At 44.9% G+C, this 16,653-nt stretch overlaps 3 protein-coding genes across 13 annotated transcripts in view; all 3 read left to right on the top strand.

Annotated features, from left to right (window-relative positions):
* The window catches only part of LOC118391065 (uncharacterized), an 81,998-nt gene that overhangs the window by 24,082 nt on the left and 41,263 nt on the right, over positions 1-16,653 (top strand). For 3 of the 7 annotated variants that reach the window (XR_008060794.1, XM_052457785.1, XM_052457783.1), the window contains exon 12: positions 15,552-15,728. The exons of 3 other annotated variants lie outside the window; for them this stretch is intronic. Coding sequence is in view for 3 of the 4 variants with exons in the window: in XM_052457785.1 (XP_052313745.1) it covers positions 15,552-15,728 (177 nt within the window). In the remaining variant the exon portion in view is untranslated. Of the gene's footprint in view, positions 1-15,042; positions 15,148-15,237; positions 15,370-15,551; positions 15,729-16,653 lie in introns of all 7 variants that reach the window. One more of the 7 variants, XM_052457781.1, reaches the window with a different exon arrangement.
* LOC127906292 (tectonic-like complex member MKS1) lies at positions 138-11,007 on the top strand. 5 transcript variants are annotated; one of them, XM_052457802.1, is made up of 8 exons: positions 138-409; positions 619-740; positions 1,023-1,157; positions 1,361-1,458; positions 1,619-1,743; positions 1,876-1,963; positions 2,110-2,204; positions 10,931-11,007. In XM_052457802.1, the coding sequence occupies exons 1-7, from the start codon at positions 385-387 to the stop codon at positions 2,198-2,200; spliced, it is 684 nt and encodes a 227-aa protein (XP_052313762.1). In that variant the 5' UTR covers positions 138-384; the 3' UTR covers positions 2,201-2,204; positions 10,931-11,007. The 5 variants fall into 5 exon arrangements, with proteins under 5 accessions (XP_052313762.1, XP_052313765.1, XP_052313763.1 ...); XM_052457805.1 differs by having other exon boundaries at positions 139-409; positions 1,619-1,747; XM_052457803.1 differs by having other exon boundaries at positions 140-409; positions 1,876-2,028.
* Positions 12,997-16,653, top strand: part of LOC127906104 (uncharacterized) — a 45,218-nt gene continuing 41,561 nt past the window's right edge. Inside the window, exon 1 of the mRNA XM_052457791.1 lies at positions 12,997-13,289. The gene's annotated coding sequence lies outside the window, so the exon portion shown is untranslated. The remainder of the gene's footprint in view (positions 13,290-16,653) is intronic.

The following is a 16,653-nucleotide window of genomic DNA, read 5'->3' as shown; positions in this document are numbered from 1 at the left end:
TTAATTACATCCGATGTTCTTAAACTTTTACATCAAGGGAATATTATAATACTGATATTATCTTACCTGCTATCACTGGGGGTATTTATTCTGTTGCTCTGAAATGTATCCCACGGTAGGTGGCGGTAGTGAACCAATAAATAGTTGTATTGCTCGCCAGAAACCCAACCAGGCTGGCAGACAGTTGTTACCATGCAACGAGCAGACGCTTGCGAAAGGTACGAGCTACAAAATTGGCAAAATTGCCTGCTGCTGTATACATAGCTCGCGTTTATGTATGTTGCTAACCTAGCTAGTTAGCTAGCCATCAATAAAGTTCCCAATGTTACAACATGGCAGACGGCTGGAGCACCGACACCAGAGAGGCTGCCTATCGTTCCCGGGATGCTGTCAAAAACCTTAGAATTAAGTAAGTTGCAGTTGGCCGTTGTGTGGCTTTTAGTCCTTGCATTGCCATACAAGCAAGACACTGTCGTTAGCTAACGTTAGCTCTCAAAGCAGATGATGATAAACACCCAGTATATTGCTTGACCTGATCCCTGAGTTTGCCATGAAAACATGGCTTTTAGCTAGCTAGAATCCCGTTTACTTTGTTTATATTTACAATGGTGTTTACAGGATCCGTATTCAGAGAGTCACCTCCACAGCAGCCCTCTCCCAACACCTTCAGCAGCAGGTTTGGACTCAACAGGAGAGGGGAGGCATTGAGCTGGACACCCTCAACTCACAGGCTCAATCAGGTGTTAACACTGTTTTGAAACAGGAAGATGATGTTAGGTGTTTTGAAACAGAAAGATGTCAGATGCTTCTTTGTTGAGTAGATGTCATTTTCGTGGTGACTAGATATGGACCACAACATCTTGGTTTTGTTTCAGCCAGAAATGATGAGTAGTTAGTGGTAGGCTGGCAGGAGAAGCTGTTCAGTCAGTGTCCTTATAACAAATAAGAATTTACTGTTTAGGATAGTTTGATGTTGCATAGTAAGGTGTGTGTGTGCACAATATGAAGTGGGTTTGTTCCAGAGTGAGTCAGTATGCCAGACTCCGCTGGAGAGACAATACCACACAGAGATCATGGCTCAGGAGCGGACCAGGGGCAGACGGAACTGCAGGATTTTCACCTACACCGATTCTGACTGCTACACCAATTGGGAAGGGGTGGTTTTCAACAGAATCTCGATTTCTGTAACGGTTCTGTAACCAAAGACTCTGGGAGACGGGAAGCAAGTATAGGGGGAGGATTTTAAAGGGGGAGCTGGAGCAGACGTGACAATTTCATTATTCAAAACAAAGCTTTTACCTATTTTCTGTCCAAAAGAAACGTTAGTGTTTTAAGGCTGTTTTTGATGTACTCACTACAGCATTCCCAGAGTATGGTGACGCAGGTCAAGTCCAATCCTACCTTACTGGCACATAGAATGGCCAATGTCAGACACAGACGACAGGACAGACGCCCAGTGTAGGTCCCTGTTACTCACCAAAGTGAATTATTATTAAAGTGAATATAATTGAAGCAGCATTGATGCGTCGTGCTGCTTTGAAGACAGTGTACCGGTATGTTCACATTACACCATACCCTTCTATGCAAAATGTGTTTATGGTATTCTGTTGGTCTGCAGTGACAGCACCATCCCCAAGTCCAGGCTGATTACCTGGGAGCCCTTGGAGGACTTTGTGAAGACCAGCCACATGGTCAACACACCTCTACAGACCATGCACATCATGGGGGACCTGGGACCAGCAGGCAAGTGAGTAGCACAAGGGGAAAAACCACTATGTAGCCTATACACTTATTACACTGCTTTGTATGTAATAACTTTTAAGTAGATTCCAATTCAGGCATTGAAAAGTGGCATTTTATTATTGTATTTCTCAGACTTGGCCAAAAGGAGAAGGAATGCTTGTCTGCACGATAAGAGCAGATGGAAATGGAGTGGTTACCATCAAACCAGACTTCAACAAAGGCAAGGAGCCCTACAGGCCAGTGACCCGCACCTGCTGAAGTCAAAATGTTTTACCCCAAGCTCAAGTAAGGGTCACTTACTTGGTAGCAGAATTCATACATTCCCAGCCATTTACTGTGTTATGATGCTGTGTGTTTGCACCCAAGGTTGAGACGGAGGGGGAGAAGAGGGAGGTGTGGCGTCAGACCAGAGGAGACAGAACAGCAACAGTGCATATATTTTTTCACCTTTATTTAACCAGGTAGGCAAGTAAGAGAACAAGTTCTCATTTACAATTGCGACCTGGCCAAGATAAAGCAAAACAGTTTGACACATACAACGACACAGAGTTACACATGGAGTAAAACAAACATACAGTCAATAATACAGTATAAACAAGTCTATATACGATGTGAGCAAATGAGGTGAGATAAGGGAGGTAAAGACAAAAAAAGGCAGTGGTGGCAAAGTAAATACGATATAGCAAGTAAAACACTGGAATGGTAGATTTTCAATGGAAGAAAGTAGAAATAAAAATAATGGGGTGCAAAGGAGCAAAATAAATAAATTCATTAAATACAGTAGGGAAAGAGGTAGTTGTTTGGGCTAAATTATAGGTGGGCTATGTACAGGTGCAGTAATCTGTGAGCTGCTCTGACAGTTGGTGCTTAAAGCTAGTGAGGGAGATAAGTGTTTACAGTTTCAGAGATTGTTGTAGTTCGTTCCAGTCATTGGCAGCAGAGAACTGGAAGGAGAGGCGGCCAAAGAAAGAATTGGTTTTGGGGGTGACTGGAGAGATATACCTGCTGGAGCGTGTGCTACAGGTGGGAGATGCTATGGTGACCAGCGAGCTGAGATAAGGGGGGACTTTACCTAGCAGGGTCTTGTAGATGACATGGAGCCAGTGGGTTTAGCGACGAGAATGAAGCGAGGGCCAGCCAACGAGAGCGTACAGGTCGCAATGGTGGTTAGTATATGGGGCTTTGGTGACAAAACGGATTGCACTGTGATAGACTGCATCCAATTTGTTGAGTAGGGTATTGGAGGCTATTTTGTAAATGACATCGCCAAAGTTGAGGATTGGTAGGATGGTCAGTTTTACAAGGGTATGTTTGGCAGCATGAGTGAAGGATGCTTTGTTGCGAAATAGGAAGCCAATTCTAGATTTAACTTTGGATTGGAGATGTTTGATATGGGTCTGGAAGGAGAGTTTACAGTCTAACCAGACACCTAAGTATTTGTAGTTGTCCACGTATTCTAAGTCAGAGCCGTCCAGAGTAGTGATGTTGGACAGGCGGGCAGGTGCAGGTAGCGCTCGGTTGAAGAGCATGCATTTAGTTTTACTTGTATTTAAGAGCAATTGGAGGCCACGGAAGGAGAGTTGTATGGTATTGAAGCTTGCCTGGAGGGTTGTTAACACAGTGTCCAAAGAAGGGCCAGAAGTATACAGAATGGTGTCGTCTGCGTAGAGGTGGATCAGAGACTCACCAGCAGCAAGAGCGACCTCATTGATGTATACAGAGAAGAGAGTCGGTCCAATAATTGAACCCTGTGGCACCCCCATAGAGACTGCCAGAGGTCCGGACAGCAGGCCCTCCGATTTGACACACTGAACTCTATCAGAGAAGTAGTTGGTGAACCAGGCGAGGCAATCATTTGAGAAACCAAGGCTGTCGAGTCTGCCGATGAGGATGTGGTGATTGACAGAGTCAAAAGCCTTGGCCAGATCAATGAATACGGCTGCACAGTAATGTTTCTTATCGATGGCAGTTAAGATATCGTTTAGGACCTTGAGCGTGGCTGAGGTGCACCCATGACCAGCTCTGAAACCAGATTGCATAGCAGAGAAGGTATGGTGAGATTCGAAATGGTCGGTAATCTGTTTGTTGACTTGGCTTTCGAAGACCTTAGAAAGGCATGGTAGGATAGATATAGGTCTGTAGCAGTTTGGGTCAAGAGTGTCCCCCCCTTTGAAGAGGGGGATGACCGCAGCTGCTTTCCAAACTTTGGGAATCTCAGACGACACGAAAGAGAGGTTGAACAGGCTAGTAATATGGGTGGCAACAATTTCGGCAGATAATTTTAGAAAGAAAGGGTCCAGATTGTCAGCCCGGCTGATTTGTAGGGGTCCAGATTTTGCAGCTCTTTCAGAACATCCGCTGAACGGATTTGGGAGAAGGAGAAATGGGGAAGGCTTGGGCGAGTTGCTGTGGGGGGTGCAGTGCAGTTGACCGGGGTAGGAGTAGCCAGGTGGAAAGCATGGCCAGCCGTAGAAAAATGCTTAATGAAATTCTCAATTATGGTGGATTTATCAGTGGTGACAGTGTTTCCTATCTTCAGTGCAGTGGGCAGCTGGGAGGAGGTGTTCTTATTCTCCATGGACTTTACAGTGTCCCAGAACTTTTTTGAGTTAGTGTTGCAGGAAGCAAATTTCTGCTTGAAAAAGCTAGCCGTGGCTTTTCTAACTGCCTGTGTATAATGGTTTCTAGCTTCCCTGAACAGCTGCATATCACGGGGCTGTTCGATGCTAATGCAGAACGCCATAGGATGTTTTTGTGTTGGTTAAGGGCAGTCAGGTCTGGGGAGAACCAAGGGCTATATCTGTTCCTGGTTCTAAATTTCTTGAATGGGGCATGTTTATTTAAGATGGTTAGGAAGGCATTTAAAAAAAAATATCCAGGCATCCTCTACTTTTATTTTTTTTTTATTTTTATTTCACCTTTATTTAACCAGGTAGGCTAGTTGAGAACAAGTTCTCATTTGCAACTGCGACCTGGCCAAGATAAAGCATAGCAGTGTGAACAGACAACACAGAGTTACACATGGAGTAAACAATTAGCAAGTCAATAACACAGTAGAAAAAAATGGGCAGTCTATATACAATGTGTGCAAAAGGCATGAGGAGGTAGGCGAATAATACAATTTTGCAGATTAACACTGGAGTGATAAATGATCAGATGGGCATGTACAGGTAGAGATATTGGTGTGCAAAAGAGCAGAAAAGTAAATAAATAAAAACAGTATAAAAACAGTATGGGAATGAGGTAGGTGAAAAAGGGTGAGCTATTTACCTATAGACTATGTACAGCTGCAGCGATCGGTTAGCTGCTCGGATAGCTGATGTTTGAAGTTGGTGAGGGAGATAAAAGTCTCCAACTTCAGCGATTTTTGCAATCTGTTCCAGTCACAGGCAGCAGAGTACTGGAACGAAAGGCGGCCAAATGAGGTGTTGGCTTTAGGGATGATCAGTGAGATACACCTGCTGGAGCGCGTGCTACGGATGGGTGTTGCCATCGTGACCAGTGCACTGAGATAAGGCGGAGCTTTACCTAGCATGGACTTGTAAATGACCTGAGCCAGTGGGTCTGGCGACGAATATGTAGTGAGGGCCAGCCGACTAGAGCATACAAGTCGCAGTGGTGGGTGGTATAAGGTGCTTTAGTGACAAAACGGATGGCACTGTGATAGACTGCATCCAGTTTGCTGAGTAGAGTGTTGGAAGCCATTTTGTAGATGACATCGCCGAAGTCGAGGATCGGTAGGATAGTCAGTTTTACTAGGGTAAGCTTGGCAGCGTGAGTGAAGGAGGCTTTGTTGCGGAATAGAAAGCCGACTCTGGATTTGATTTTTGATTGGAGATGTTTGATGTGAGTCTGGAAGGAGAGTTTGCAGTCTAGCCAGACACCTAGGTACTTATAGATGTCCACATATTCAAGGTTGGAACCATCCAGGGTGGTGATGCTAGTCGGGCATGCGGGTGCAGGCAGCGATCGGTTGAAAAGCATGCATTTGGTTTTACTCGCGTTTAAGAGCAGTTGGAGGCCACGGAAGGAGTGCTGTATGGCATTGAAGCTCGTTTGAGGTTTGATAGCACAGTGTCCAGTGACGGGCCGAAAGTATATAGAATGGTGTCGTCTGCGTAGAGGTGGATCAGGGAATCGCCCGCAGCAAGAGCAACATCATTGATATATACAGAGAAAAGAGTCGGCCCGAGAATTGAACCCTGTGGCACCCCCATAGAGACTGCCAGAGGACCGGACAGCATGCCCTCTGATTTGACACACTGAACTCTGTCTGCAAAGTAATTGGTGAACCAGGCAAGGCAGTCATCCGAAAAACCGAGGCTGTTGAGTCTGCCGATAAGAATTTGGTGATTGACAGAGTCGAAAGCCTTGGCGAGGTCGATGAAGACGGCTGCACAGTACTGTCTTTTATCGATGGCGGTTATGATATCATTTAGTACCTTGAGTGTGGCTGAGGTGCACCCGTGACCGGCTCGGAAACCAGATTGCACAGCGGAGAAGGTACGGTGGGATTCGAGATGGTCAGTGACCTGTTTGTTGACTTGGCTTTCGAAGACCTTAGATAGGCAGGGCAGGATGGATATAGGTCTATAGCAGTTTGGGTCCAGGGTGTCTCCTCCTTTGAAGAGGGGATGACTGCGGCAGCTTTCCAATCCTTGGGGATCTCAGACGATATGAAAGAGAGGTTGAACAGGCTGGTAATAGGGGTTGCGACAATGGCGGCAGATAGTTTCAGAAATAGCGGGTCCAGATTGTCAAGCCCAGCTGATTTGTACGGGTCCAGGTTTTGCAGCTCTTTCAGAACATCTGCTATCTGGATTTGGGTAAAGGAGAACCTGGAGAGGCTTGGGTGAGGAACTACGGGGGGCGGAGCTGTTGGCCGAGGTTGGAGTAGCCAGGCGGAAGGCATGGCCAGCCGTTGAGAAGTGCTTATTGAAGTTTTCGATAATCATGGATTTATCGGTGGAGACCGTGTTTCCTAGCCTCAGTGCAGTGGGCAGCTGGGAGGAGGTGCTCTTGTTCTCCATGGACTTCACAGTGTCCCAGAACTTTTGGAGTTGGAGCTACAGGATGCAAACTTTTGCCTGAAGAAGCTGGCCTTAGCTTTCCTGACTGACTGCGTGTAGTGGTTCCTGACTTCCTTGAACAGTTGCATATCACGGGGGCTATTCGATGCTATTGCAGTCCGCCACAGGATGTTTTTGTGCTGGTCGAGGGCAGTCAGGTCTGGAGTGAACCAAGGGCTGTATCTGTTCTTGGTTCTGCATTTTTTGAACGGAGCATGCTTATCCAAAATGGTGAGGAAGTTACTTTTAAAGAATGACCAGGCATCCTCAACTGACGGGATGAGGTCAATGTCCTTCCAGGATACACGGGCCAGGTCGATTAGAAAGGCCTGCTCACAGAAGTGTTTTAGGGAGCGTTTGACAGTGATGAGGGGTGGTCGTTTGACTGCGGCTCCGTGGCGGATACAGGCGATGAGGCAGTGATCGCTGAGATCCTGGTTGAAGACAGCGGAGGTATATTTGGAGGGCCAGTTGGTCAGGATGACGTCTATGAGGGTGCCCTTGTTTACAGAGTTAGGGTTGTACCTGGTGGGTTCCTTGATGATTTGCGTGAGATTGAGGGCATCTAGCTTAGATTGTAGGACTGCCGGGGTGTTAAGCATATCCCAGTTTAGGTCACCTAACAGAACAAACTCTGAAGCTAGATGGGGGCGATCAATTCACAAATGGTGTCCAGGGCACAGCTGGGAGCTGACGGGGTCGGTAGCAGGCGGCAACAGTGAGAGACTTGTTTCTGGAGAGAGTAATTTTCAAAATTAGTAGTTCAAACTGTTTGGGTATGGACCGGGAAAGTATGACATTACTTTGCAGGCTATCTCTGCAGTAGACTGCGACTCCGCCCCTTTGGCAGTTCTATCTTGACGGAAGATGTTATAGTTGGGTATGGAAATCTCTGAATTTTTGGTGGCCTTCCTGAGCCAGGATTCAGACACGGCAAGGACATCAGGGTTAGCAGAGTGTGCTAAAGCAGTGAGTAAAACAAACTTAGGGAGGAGGCTTCTGATGTTGACATGCATAAAACCAAGACTTTTCGATCACAGAAGTCAACAAATGAGGGTACCTGGGGACATGCAGGGCCTGGGTTTACCTCCACATCACCCGCGGAACAGAGAAGGAGTAGTATGAGGGTGCGGCTAAAGGCTATCGAAACTGGTCGCCTAGAGCGTTGGGGGCAGAGGATAAGAGGAGCAGGTTTCTGGGCATGGTAGAATATATTCAGGGCATAATGCGCAGACAGGGGTATGGTGGGGTGCGGGTACAGCGGAGGTAAGCCCAGGCACTGGGTGATGATGAGAGGTTGTATCTCTGGACATGCTGGTTGTAATGGGTGAGGTCACCGCATGTGTGGGGGGTGGGACAAAGGAGGTAACAGGGGTATGCAGAGTGGATCTAGGGGCTCCATTGTGAACTAAAACAATGATAACTAACCTGAACAACAGTATACAAGGCATATTGACATTTGGGAGAGACATACAGCGAGGCATACAGTAATCACAGGTGTTGAATTGGGAAAGCTAGCTAAAAACAGTAGGCGAGGCTAATCAGCTAGCACAACAAACAGCAGGTAAAATGGCGTTGACTAGGCAACTGGGCCGACAGATAAAACAAACAAGCAGAATGGAGTACCGTGATTAATGGACAGTCCAGCGTGTGTCAGCTATGTAGCCAAGAGATCAGTGTCCAGGGGCAGCGGTGGATGGGCAGGGAAGCTGGGCTGGTGAGTGTTATCCAGGTTTAAAAAAAAAAAAAAAAAAAAAAAACTAACAATGACTAAATAGCTTGTAGCTGGTTAGCTGGTTAGCGTCTGGAGGTTCTTGAGTGTGTCATAAAAATAAAATAAAAATGAAAGGTGATAGCGATTCCGTATCACAGTGGGTGAGGCAGGTTTCCGGAAGGTATAAACAAAATAAAAATCAAAGAGAGATAGAAAGTAAATGGGTTCAGAGTGTTTGGAATGCAGTGAGCCAGATGGTTAGCAGGCCTGTGCTAACAAGCTAACAGTTCGTAGGCCCGGGCTAGACAAGCTAGCCGTTAGCAGGCCGAATTAGCAAGCAGGAGATAGCGAGGGCTAGAGAGCTAACCTTTGGGGGACGTCGCGATGGGGTGAGTCTGTTTATTCCTCTTCTTGCGGTGACATCGACAGACCGGTCGTGGGCCCGGGTAATTGTAGCCCAGGAGTATGCTACTGACGGGATGAGATCAATATCCTTCCAGGATACCCCGGCCAGGTCGATTAGAAAGGCCTTCTCGCTGAAGTGTTTCAGGGAGCGTTTGACAGTGATCAGTGGAGGTCGTTTGACCGCTGACCCATTACGGATGCAGGCAATGAGGCAGTGATCGCTGAGATCTTGGTTGAAGACAGCAGAGGTGTATTTAGAGGGCAAGTTGGTTAGGATGATATCTATGAGGGTGCCCGTGTTTAAGGCTTTGGGGAGGTACCTGGTAGGTTCATTGATAATTTGTGTGAGATTGAGGGCATCAAGTTTAGATTGTAGGATGGCTGGGGTGTTAAGCATGTTCCAGTTTAGGTCGCCTAGCAGCACTAGCTCTGAAGATAGATGGGGAAATCAGTTCACATATGGTGTCCAGAGCAGACAGCAGGCGGCAACGGTGAGAGACTTGTTTTTAGAGAGGTGGATTTTTAAAAGTAGAAGTTCAAATTGTTTGGGTACAGACCTGGATAGTAGGACAGAACTCTGCAGGCTATCTTTGCAGTAGATTGCAACACTGCCCCCTTTGGCAGTTCTATCTTGTCTGAAAATTTTGTAGTTTGGAATTAAAATTTCAGAATTTTTGGTGGTCTTCCTAAGCCAGGATTCAGACACAGCTAGAACATCCGGGTTGGCAGAGTGTGCTAAAGCAGTGAATAGAACAAACTTAGGGAGGAGGCTTCTAATGTTAACATGCATGAAACCAAGGCTATTACGGTTACAGAATTATTATTTTTTTAAATTTTACCTTGATTTAACCAGGCAAGTCAGTTAAGAACATATTCTTATTTTCAATGACGGGTTAACTGCCTGTTCAGGGGCAGAACGACAGCTCGGGGGTTTGAACTCGCAACCTTCCGGTTACTAGTCCAACGCTCTAACCACTAGGCTACGCTGCCGCCCCCAGAAGTCATCAAAAGAGAGCGCCTGGGGAATAGGAGTGGAGCTAGGCACTGCAGGGCCTGGATTCACCTCTACATCGCCAGAGGAACAGAGGAGGAGTAGAATAAGGGTGCGGCTAAAAGCAATAAGAATTGGTCGTCTAGAACGTCTGGAACAGAGAGTAAAAGGAGGTTTCTGGGGGCGATAAAATAGCATCAAGGGATAATGTACAGACAAAGGTATGGTAGGATGTGAATACAGTGGAGGTAAACCTAGGTATTGAGTGATGAAGAGAGAGATATTGTCTATAGAAACATCATTGAAACCAGGAGATGTCATTGCATGTGTGGGTGGTGGAACTAATAGGTTGGATAAGGTATAGTGAGCAGGACTAGAGGATCTACAGCGAAATAAGCCAATAAACACTAACCAGAACAGCAATGGACAAGGCATATTGACATTAAGGAGAGGCATGCTTAGTCGTGTGAGTAGAGAGGTTGGTTGGGGGGTCACGGCGATTTAGACAGCTAGCCAGGCCATCGGTAGCAAGCTAGCGAAGGATGGAGGTCTGTTATTAGCCACCTCTTCCGCGTTCCGTCAGTAGATTAGTGGGGTTCCGTGTGGTAGAGGGGATTAATCCAAATCACACACAAAAAAACAAACAATAGATATAGTTATAGAGGCCCAAGAAGAAGAAGAAGAAGAAATAATAATAATAAAAATAAATTGTCCGATTGTCTATTCAGATAGCAGCCGATAAGACAGCTAACGGTTAGCGGGCCGCAGATGGGCGTGAGTGACTGAGTGTGTAGTGTTATTCACTGTTGGTGCACTGTAACAATACTTGTATTATAGTTCATGCAAACTCAAAACTTGGAAGATGTTTTTGTAACCCAAAGTGGCCTAATGTCAGATTTGTCCTTATGCATGTACATACAGTACACTGATGAAATATTATTATAGTCTTTCAGGCAGGTTAGAGTCTTTTCTATAACGATGACCTCTCCTCTCTTTTCCTCCTTTCAGCGTTATGTACGTCATAAAGACTACCTCAACAGCTTATAAAGACTACCTCAACAGCTTGGTTGGCCAGGACTGAAATGGTATGCATGTAGTTTCTATAGATGACATCATAATCTGCCCTTGTAGCCCACACTCTTCATAACCTCAACCACTGCTCCCTGCTCCAGAATTTCCAATAATGTTGAATGATGCATTGCCCAACAAACTGCATGTAATGGATCTAATTTACTGGTGAGTGGATGCTATTTAATTTCATTGCTGTAAGTAGTTAAGGAAAGAAAAATACAATATAAATAAATTGCCTGATTTATAAAGGTTGTATAGATCAAGAGATTTGTCTACCGTATGTGTAGAACAACACAAAGTACAATCCAAAAGGAGTGGTCTTACATTCAACTGACAATCTAAACCTTCTTGCAGTGATTTGACCCTGAACTTTCAGTTTGATTGACTCTTCAAACCAAAAGCATCATTGAAGAAACCGTGTACCTTTTAAGTACTACCTCAAACCCCATGTCCAAGTATATTACATTTCAACGTATAACAAATGAGAGGTCTCTGTCATTCAATGAGTTTTCTATGTTATCAATTTGTCAATGAAGACAACGGTGCCTGTCAATGAAGACAACGGCATGTTTGCTGTGAAACTCTGGGGGGGCACTGACTGACCGACTGGAGAGAATGTTGAGAATGTAGATGTTGAGCCACTGGAGCCCAGTGACTGCTGGTTTGAGAGGCAGATGTCTGCCAATGACTGTGTCCGTGACTGTGGCTGCAGCTGTGTTCATGTTCGTGACGTTACCCAAGGCTATGCTTGAGGGCATATCCATGGTTGTGAACATAATAACCTAAGAACTCAACAGGGCTCCCCTGTGTATAGTAGGAGTGGGCCCAGCCTTCAAATGTCTTTGGTGTGGTCTCGGTAGCCTGTAGGTTGGAGGAAACTGGAGCGTAGGCTTGGACTGGGTATGATTCTGCAACCAATGAGAATGTGGAGAGATTACACAGAGCTTATCTAACTAAACAGTGATTCTCTAACTAATCATGGGGGACCACTAGGTGCCTATTGTACAGTATTCAATTACAGCTGAGGATCATCTATTGAAACTGCTCATTATACTGTAGTACATCATGTACTCTGGCTTGCATCCAGCAATCATGTTAATTTAATGACCTCTCGTCTTGTAGGATAAATGATGCGTCTAGTGCTTTCTCAGTACTCAGGGTGGGTGGACCGTCTTCCTTCTCTATTTATGTAGGGTCATACAGGACATCAATGTTCATGGGGACATCAACCCAAGTTGTCCAACTCAGGAGAGGACATCTTCCCCATTCTGAAATTGCGTTTTGTCCCCCCAGATGTATCATTGAAAGGTGATACAAAACGAGGCAAAAGTGTGCTTTAGGGCCATGAGGACGGGTTGGGTTGGCTGTTTGGACTATTTATCTGACCGGATGGGGAGAAAAACACTTCTAAAACCAGAGTTTCCCCTGAGCATCAGACATGTGTCACTAGAAGTGGGTGCCAGTTGTTATTCTGGTAGATTGTTCAATTTTGATTAACAAAACATGAACACTTCCGTTATGTTCAGCATGAGGACTCAACACACATTTCAAGCATATTATTTATTTTCATTGAACCTTTATTTAACTAGGCAAGTCAGTTAAGAACAAATTCTTATTTACAATGATGGCCTACCCTGGCCAAACCCGGACAGAGCTGGGCCAATTGTGCACCGCCCTATGGGATTCCCAATAACGGCCAGATGTGATACAGCCTAGATTCGAACCAGGGATTGAAGACTGAGATGCAGTGCCTTAGACCACAGCGCCGCACATAAACATATTACCACTTAACTACACTATTAAACCCACTTAAAGCTGTGACATACTGCAGTGTATCACAGTTATTTTCAACCACAATAAGGTTGGAGTAAGGATAGAGATCCCCCCTGCTATGATGGGGTTGCAGAGGAAGAGAGTGTGGGACCAAAAGTGTTACTATGACTAGAAACAGCCAGGCCAGGGCTAACATGGGTACACTGACCCCAAAAACGAAAGCCCTTAACCATAAGTGAGTACACTGTGGCCATACCCATAAGGGAGGGGGATACAGGAACTAACCCCTCCACTTGATTCTGGGCAGATGCACCAAACAGTACCAGCCCCACGGTTGTGTACAACACCCCTCCCTGTGTTGATAGAGAGCAGCTGAAACATGAGGAGGAACCAAACAGTGCCCACAGTCTTCTCAATCCCACCACAGAGGATCACCAGAACCCCAATGCTGAGGAGTATCTGGGTCTCTGTCTGGTGGTGGAAGGAGTATGTGATGAGCTTGTGTACCGCAAAGGAAGAGGAGGTGATTAAACGGAAATTATCGGGTTGACAGACATCAGCGGCATTGATGTGTTGTGCTCTAGCTTGCTGCTGTAGCCTACTGGCACCATCTGTTACGTCATTAGCGTTAGCTACACGTTGTAGCACGCTAGATAACGTTACAACAGACCCATTCAAAGTGGCTAGCTAGCTACTGAGCATGATTCTTGAGTCACTCAACCCCTCCTTGCTAACGTACCATGCCCATTGGAAAAAACTGTAGTTCCAAGACATCTTCTGATAAACATGACTGTAAACAAAACTGATAAACCGAAAAAAATGTAGTGACAGTAAACAAAACTGATGATACAATACTAACGACAGCAACAATGTCACTTGTTAGCCTGAACTCAGGAGTAAAACTCTTGAACCTCTGAACCACATCTTTCTAAACTATTCGGGTGATCATGTTGATGCTCAGTACATACTTGTCAAACTACTAGAGGATAATCAAGCACAATACAAAATGTCATGACAAAATGTCAGTTACGACCAAAACAAATTTTCCATTTACAATATTCACAACCACAATAGCAGAATGGTTTCTTCCTATTGATATCATGTTGAGCCTATCTAAGATGTTAAAATTTGATTGGACAATTTAATAAAATAAAAAACCATCGAAACAACCATTAATCAGTCAGTAAGATATAATAAGCACATCACGTTCGTTTATTGTAAAACGCGATACAACCATTACTCAGTCAGTAAGTTAAAAGATGATACCACCAGTCCGGCTCCAAACAAGCGTTTCTCTTGTGACGTATTAAGCGCGCAGTCATAAAGCTGTGACCCAACATGACGTAACCATGCATTAATTCACTACATAAACGGTGTTCAGATTTGATTTAATCTGTTCAATAGTTTTCTTCACTCAGGTTGTTGCAGGTAGTCTTTGGCCTTTTGGTGCACCTCCTTCCCAACATATATATATATACATATATAGGGAATAGGGTGCCATTTGGGATGCCATCTTTGTGTGTGTGTGTCTGTTTGTGTCAGGATGTGTTTTGTGTCAATTAATTGATGGACATTTTCCCCAGAAAGAAAGATGGATCGTAATGATGAGAGAATCAAAAGAGCTTTAAGACGCCGTCCTTATGTGGTAAATATCAAATATTTGTTTGTTTTGTCCTGTTTTTGTTATATTATCACATTTTAAATTGCGTGTTGTGTTGACAGTTGAAACCAGTGAGGGTGAACACCCCTGATTCCGTGTTGTGGCCAACCGGCAAGGTGCAAACAGAAGGCCAAAGCCTGTAAGTCATATCTGACCTGACAACAAAAACACAAATACACAATTCAAGGCCAAAATGAGCAAAGCAGTGTTGAATTCATTCTTTACTTTAACAGCCAATCATTGTGAGCTATGGGCAGGACCAGACATCTGGGGATGGATGGAGCATCAATCCAGAGCCTCTCAGCCAGGTCATCTCTGCTGTTCCCATAGAGACACAACAGTTAGATCAATCTGTTGATTCATATGGCCATTTTGGTTGGCTTGGTTGAATTGACAATTATCCATTCGAGATGCTTAAGAATCCTGTACTATGGAAGGTCTTTTGCCCCACCCCTAATGTTATGGGAGTTGCATTTATTGCATTTTCAGTTACCCATGTATTACTCACTACTTGTACAACCATGTTGGATTGCCTACATATTCTACATTTCCTTGAGGGTCAATGCCAGTGTATTCTATGGCTGCCATCAGTACATGCCTTTCTCTGTCTCCTCAGTCTGGAAGGGTGACTCGGCTGATAGAGAGAAAATATGATGACGTGATCTCATCCTCCAGTTCTGATGACTTTTCCATCTACTCCTTCACTGACTGTGAATCTGAGGTAAAAGAGTTGTACCCTACCGTCCATGTCTTTGTTGAGTGACATCACTGGGAAGAGGATGGTCTCTGACTAGTTGACTCTGATACACAGTGTGATGATGAGGATCATGAAAGGAGGACCCCAAAGCTGAAAGTTGAGAATGGAAAGGTGACAAAGCTTGATGTGAGGGATATGGACGAGGATGATCTGTCTCTCCACTCCTTCGATGAGTCAGACTTCCTGGTATGTTCTGCATATTAAATATTTTTATATATATACATGGGGGATTGGAAATGATGCAGGCAATGACTTATTGAGTGTAGTCATGTATCTGCAATGTGTATAGAGTAGTTATAAAGTATTTCTACAGATTGTGTTGAACATAGCACTTTCCTGATATGTTACTTTACTTTCTTGTCTTACAGAGCCCAGGGAAGGTCTCAGGTCCTGTATCTGTCAAGACTCCTCTCAACCCTGTCATTATCGCTCCGCCCCGAACAGAGGACTTCCCATACCGCCACAGCCCTCGCCTGGCTCCCATCACCAACCTGAGCGAGACCGGCAGGAAGCTGCTCCAGGAAATGGCTGGAGTGGCCCCACAGGTGAGAGGAAATACAAGAAGGGAATATTGGCCGTAAGTCTTTCTATAGTATAGCATAAGTCCTTCTCTGGTATAGTATAGCTCTAGGTATAGTAGCTCAAGAGAAGAGAACCCATAAACTTACATTACTTTATCTGCTTGTCCAAAATATTCAGGAAGGGAAGGTCAATAAGAAAAAGAAGGGCAAGGCCAAAAAGGAATTGAAGCAAGAGAAGGCTAGTAAGACGCAACAGATGGGAAATGTTGGAGAAAGTAAGGAGGAGGACAAGAAAGAGGAAAGAAGAGTCTGAGGAAGAGGTGAGGAAATAGAGGAGGGAGAAGTGGAACATAACCAGGGAATACTAGACTAGAGAATTAGAGAAATAGAATGAGGTAGCAGAGAAAGAGTAGCTATCTGATGTGTAAGTGCAAACTTAAGCAATAAGGCACGAGGAGGTGTGATATATGGCCAATATATCACGGCTAAGGGCTGTTCTTAAGCACGATGCAACACGGAGTGCCTGGATACAGCCCGTAGCTGTGGTATATTGGCCATATAAAACCCCGGGTGCCTTATTGCTATTATTAACTGGTTACCAGCAATTAGAGCAGTAAAAATAAATATTTTGTCATACCCGTGGTATACGGTCTGTTATAAACTGGGTGGTTCGTTGCCCTGAATGCTGATTGGCTGACGGCCATGGTATATCAGACCGTATACCACAGGTATGACAAAGTATTTAATTTTACTGCTCTAATACGTTGTTAACCAATTCATAATAGCAATAAGAAACCTTGGGGGTTTGTGGTATACGGTCAATATACCACGGCTAAGGGGCTGTATCCAGGCACTCCGTGTTGTGCATAAGAACAGTCCTTAGCTGTGGTATATTGGCCATACCACACCCCTCGTGCCTTATTGCTTAAATATACCACGGCTTTCAGCC

This window comes from Oncorhynchus keta, chromosome 12 (genome assembly GCF_023373465.1).
Source record: "Oncorhynchus keta strain PuntledgeMale-10-30-2019 chromosome 12, Oket_V2, whole genome shotgun sequence".
NCBI lineage: Eukaryota > Metazoa > Chordata > Actinopteri > Salmoniformes > Salmonidae > Oncorhynchus > Oncorhynchus keta.
Note: the sequence above shows the minus strand (reverse complement) of the source record. Positions and strands in the feature narration are given on the sequence as shown.

What these genes read in the sequence shown, in the direction of transcription:
- LOC127906292 (XM_052457802.1), top strand. Translation starts at nt 385, where the DNA reads ATGCTGTCAAAAACCTTAGAATTAA. An exon ending in CGACAGGACAGACGCCCAGT is followed by an intron (nt 1,459 to 1,618) that starts GTAGGTCCCTGT and finishes GTTGGTCTGCAG; the next exon opens with TGACAGCACCATCCCCAAGT. An exon ending in CAAACCAGACTTCAACAAAG is followed by an intron (nt 1,964 to 2,109) that starts GCAAGGAGCCCT and finishes TTTGCACCCAAG; the next exon opens with GTTGAGACGGAGGGGGAGAA.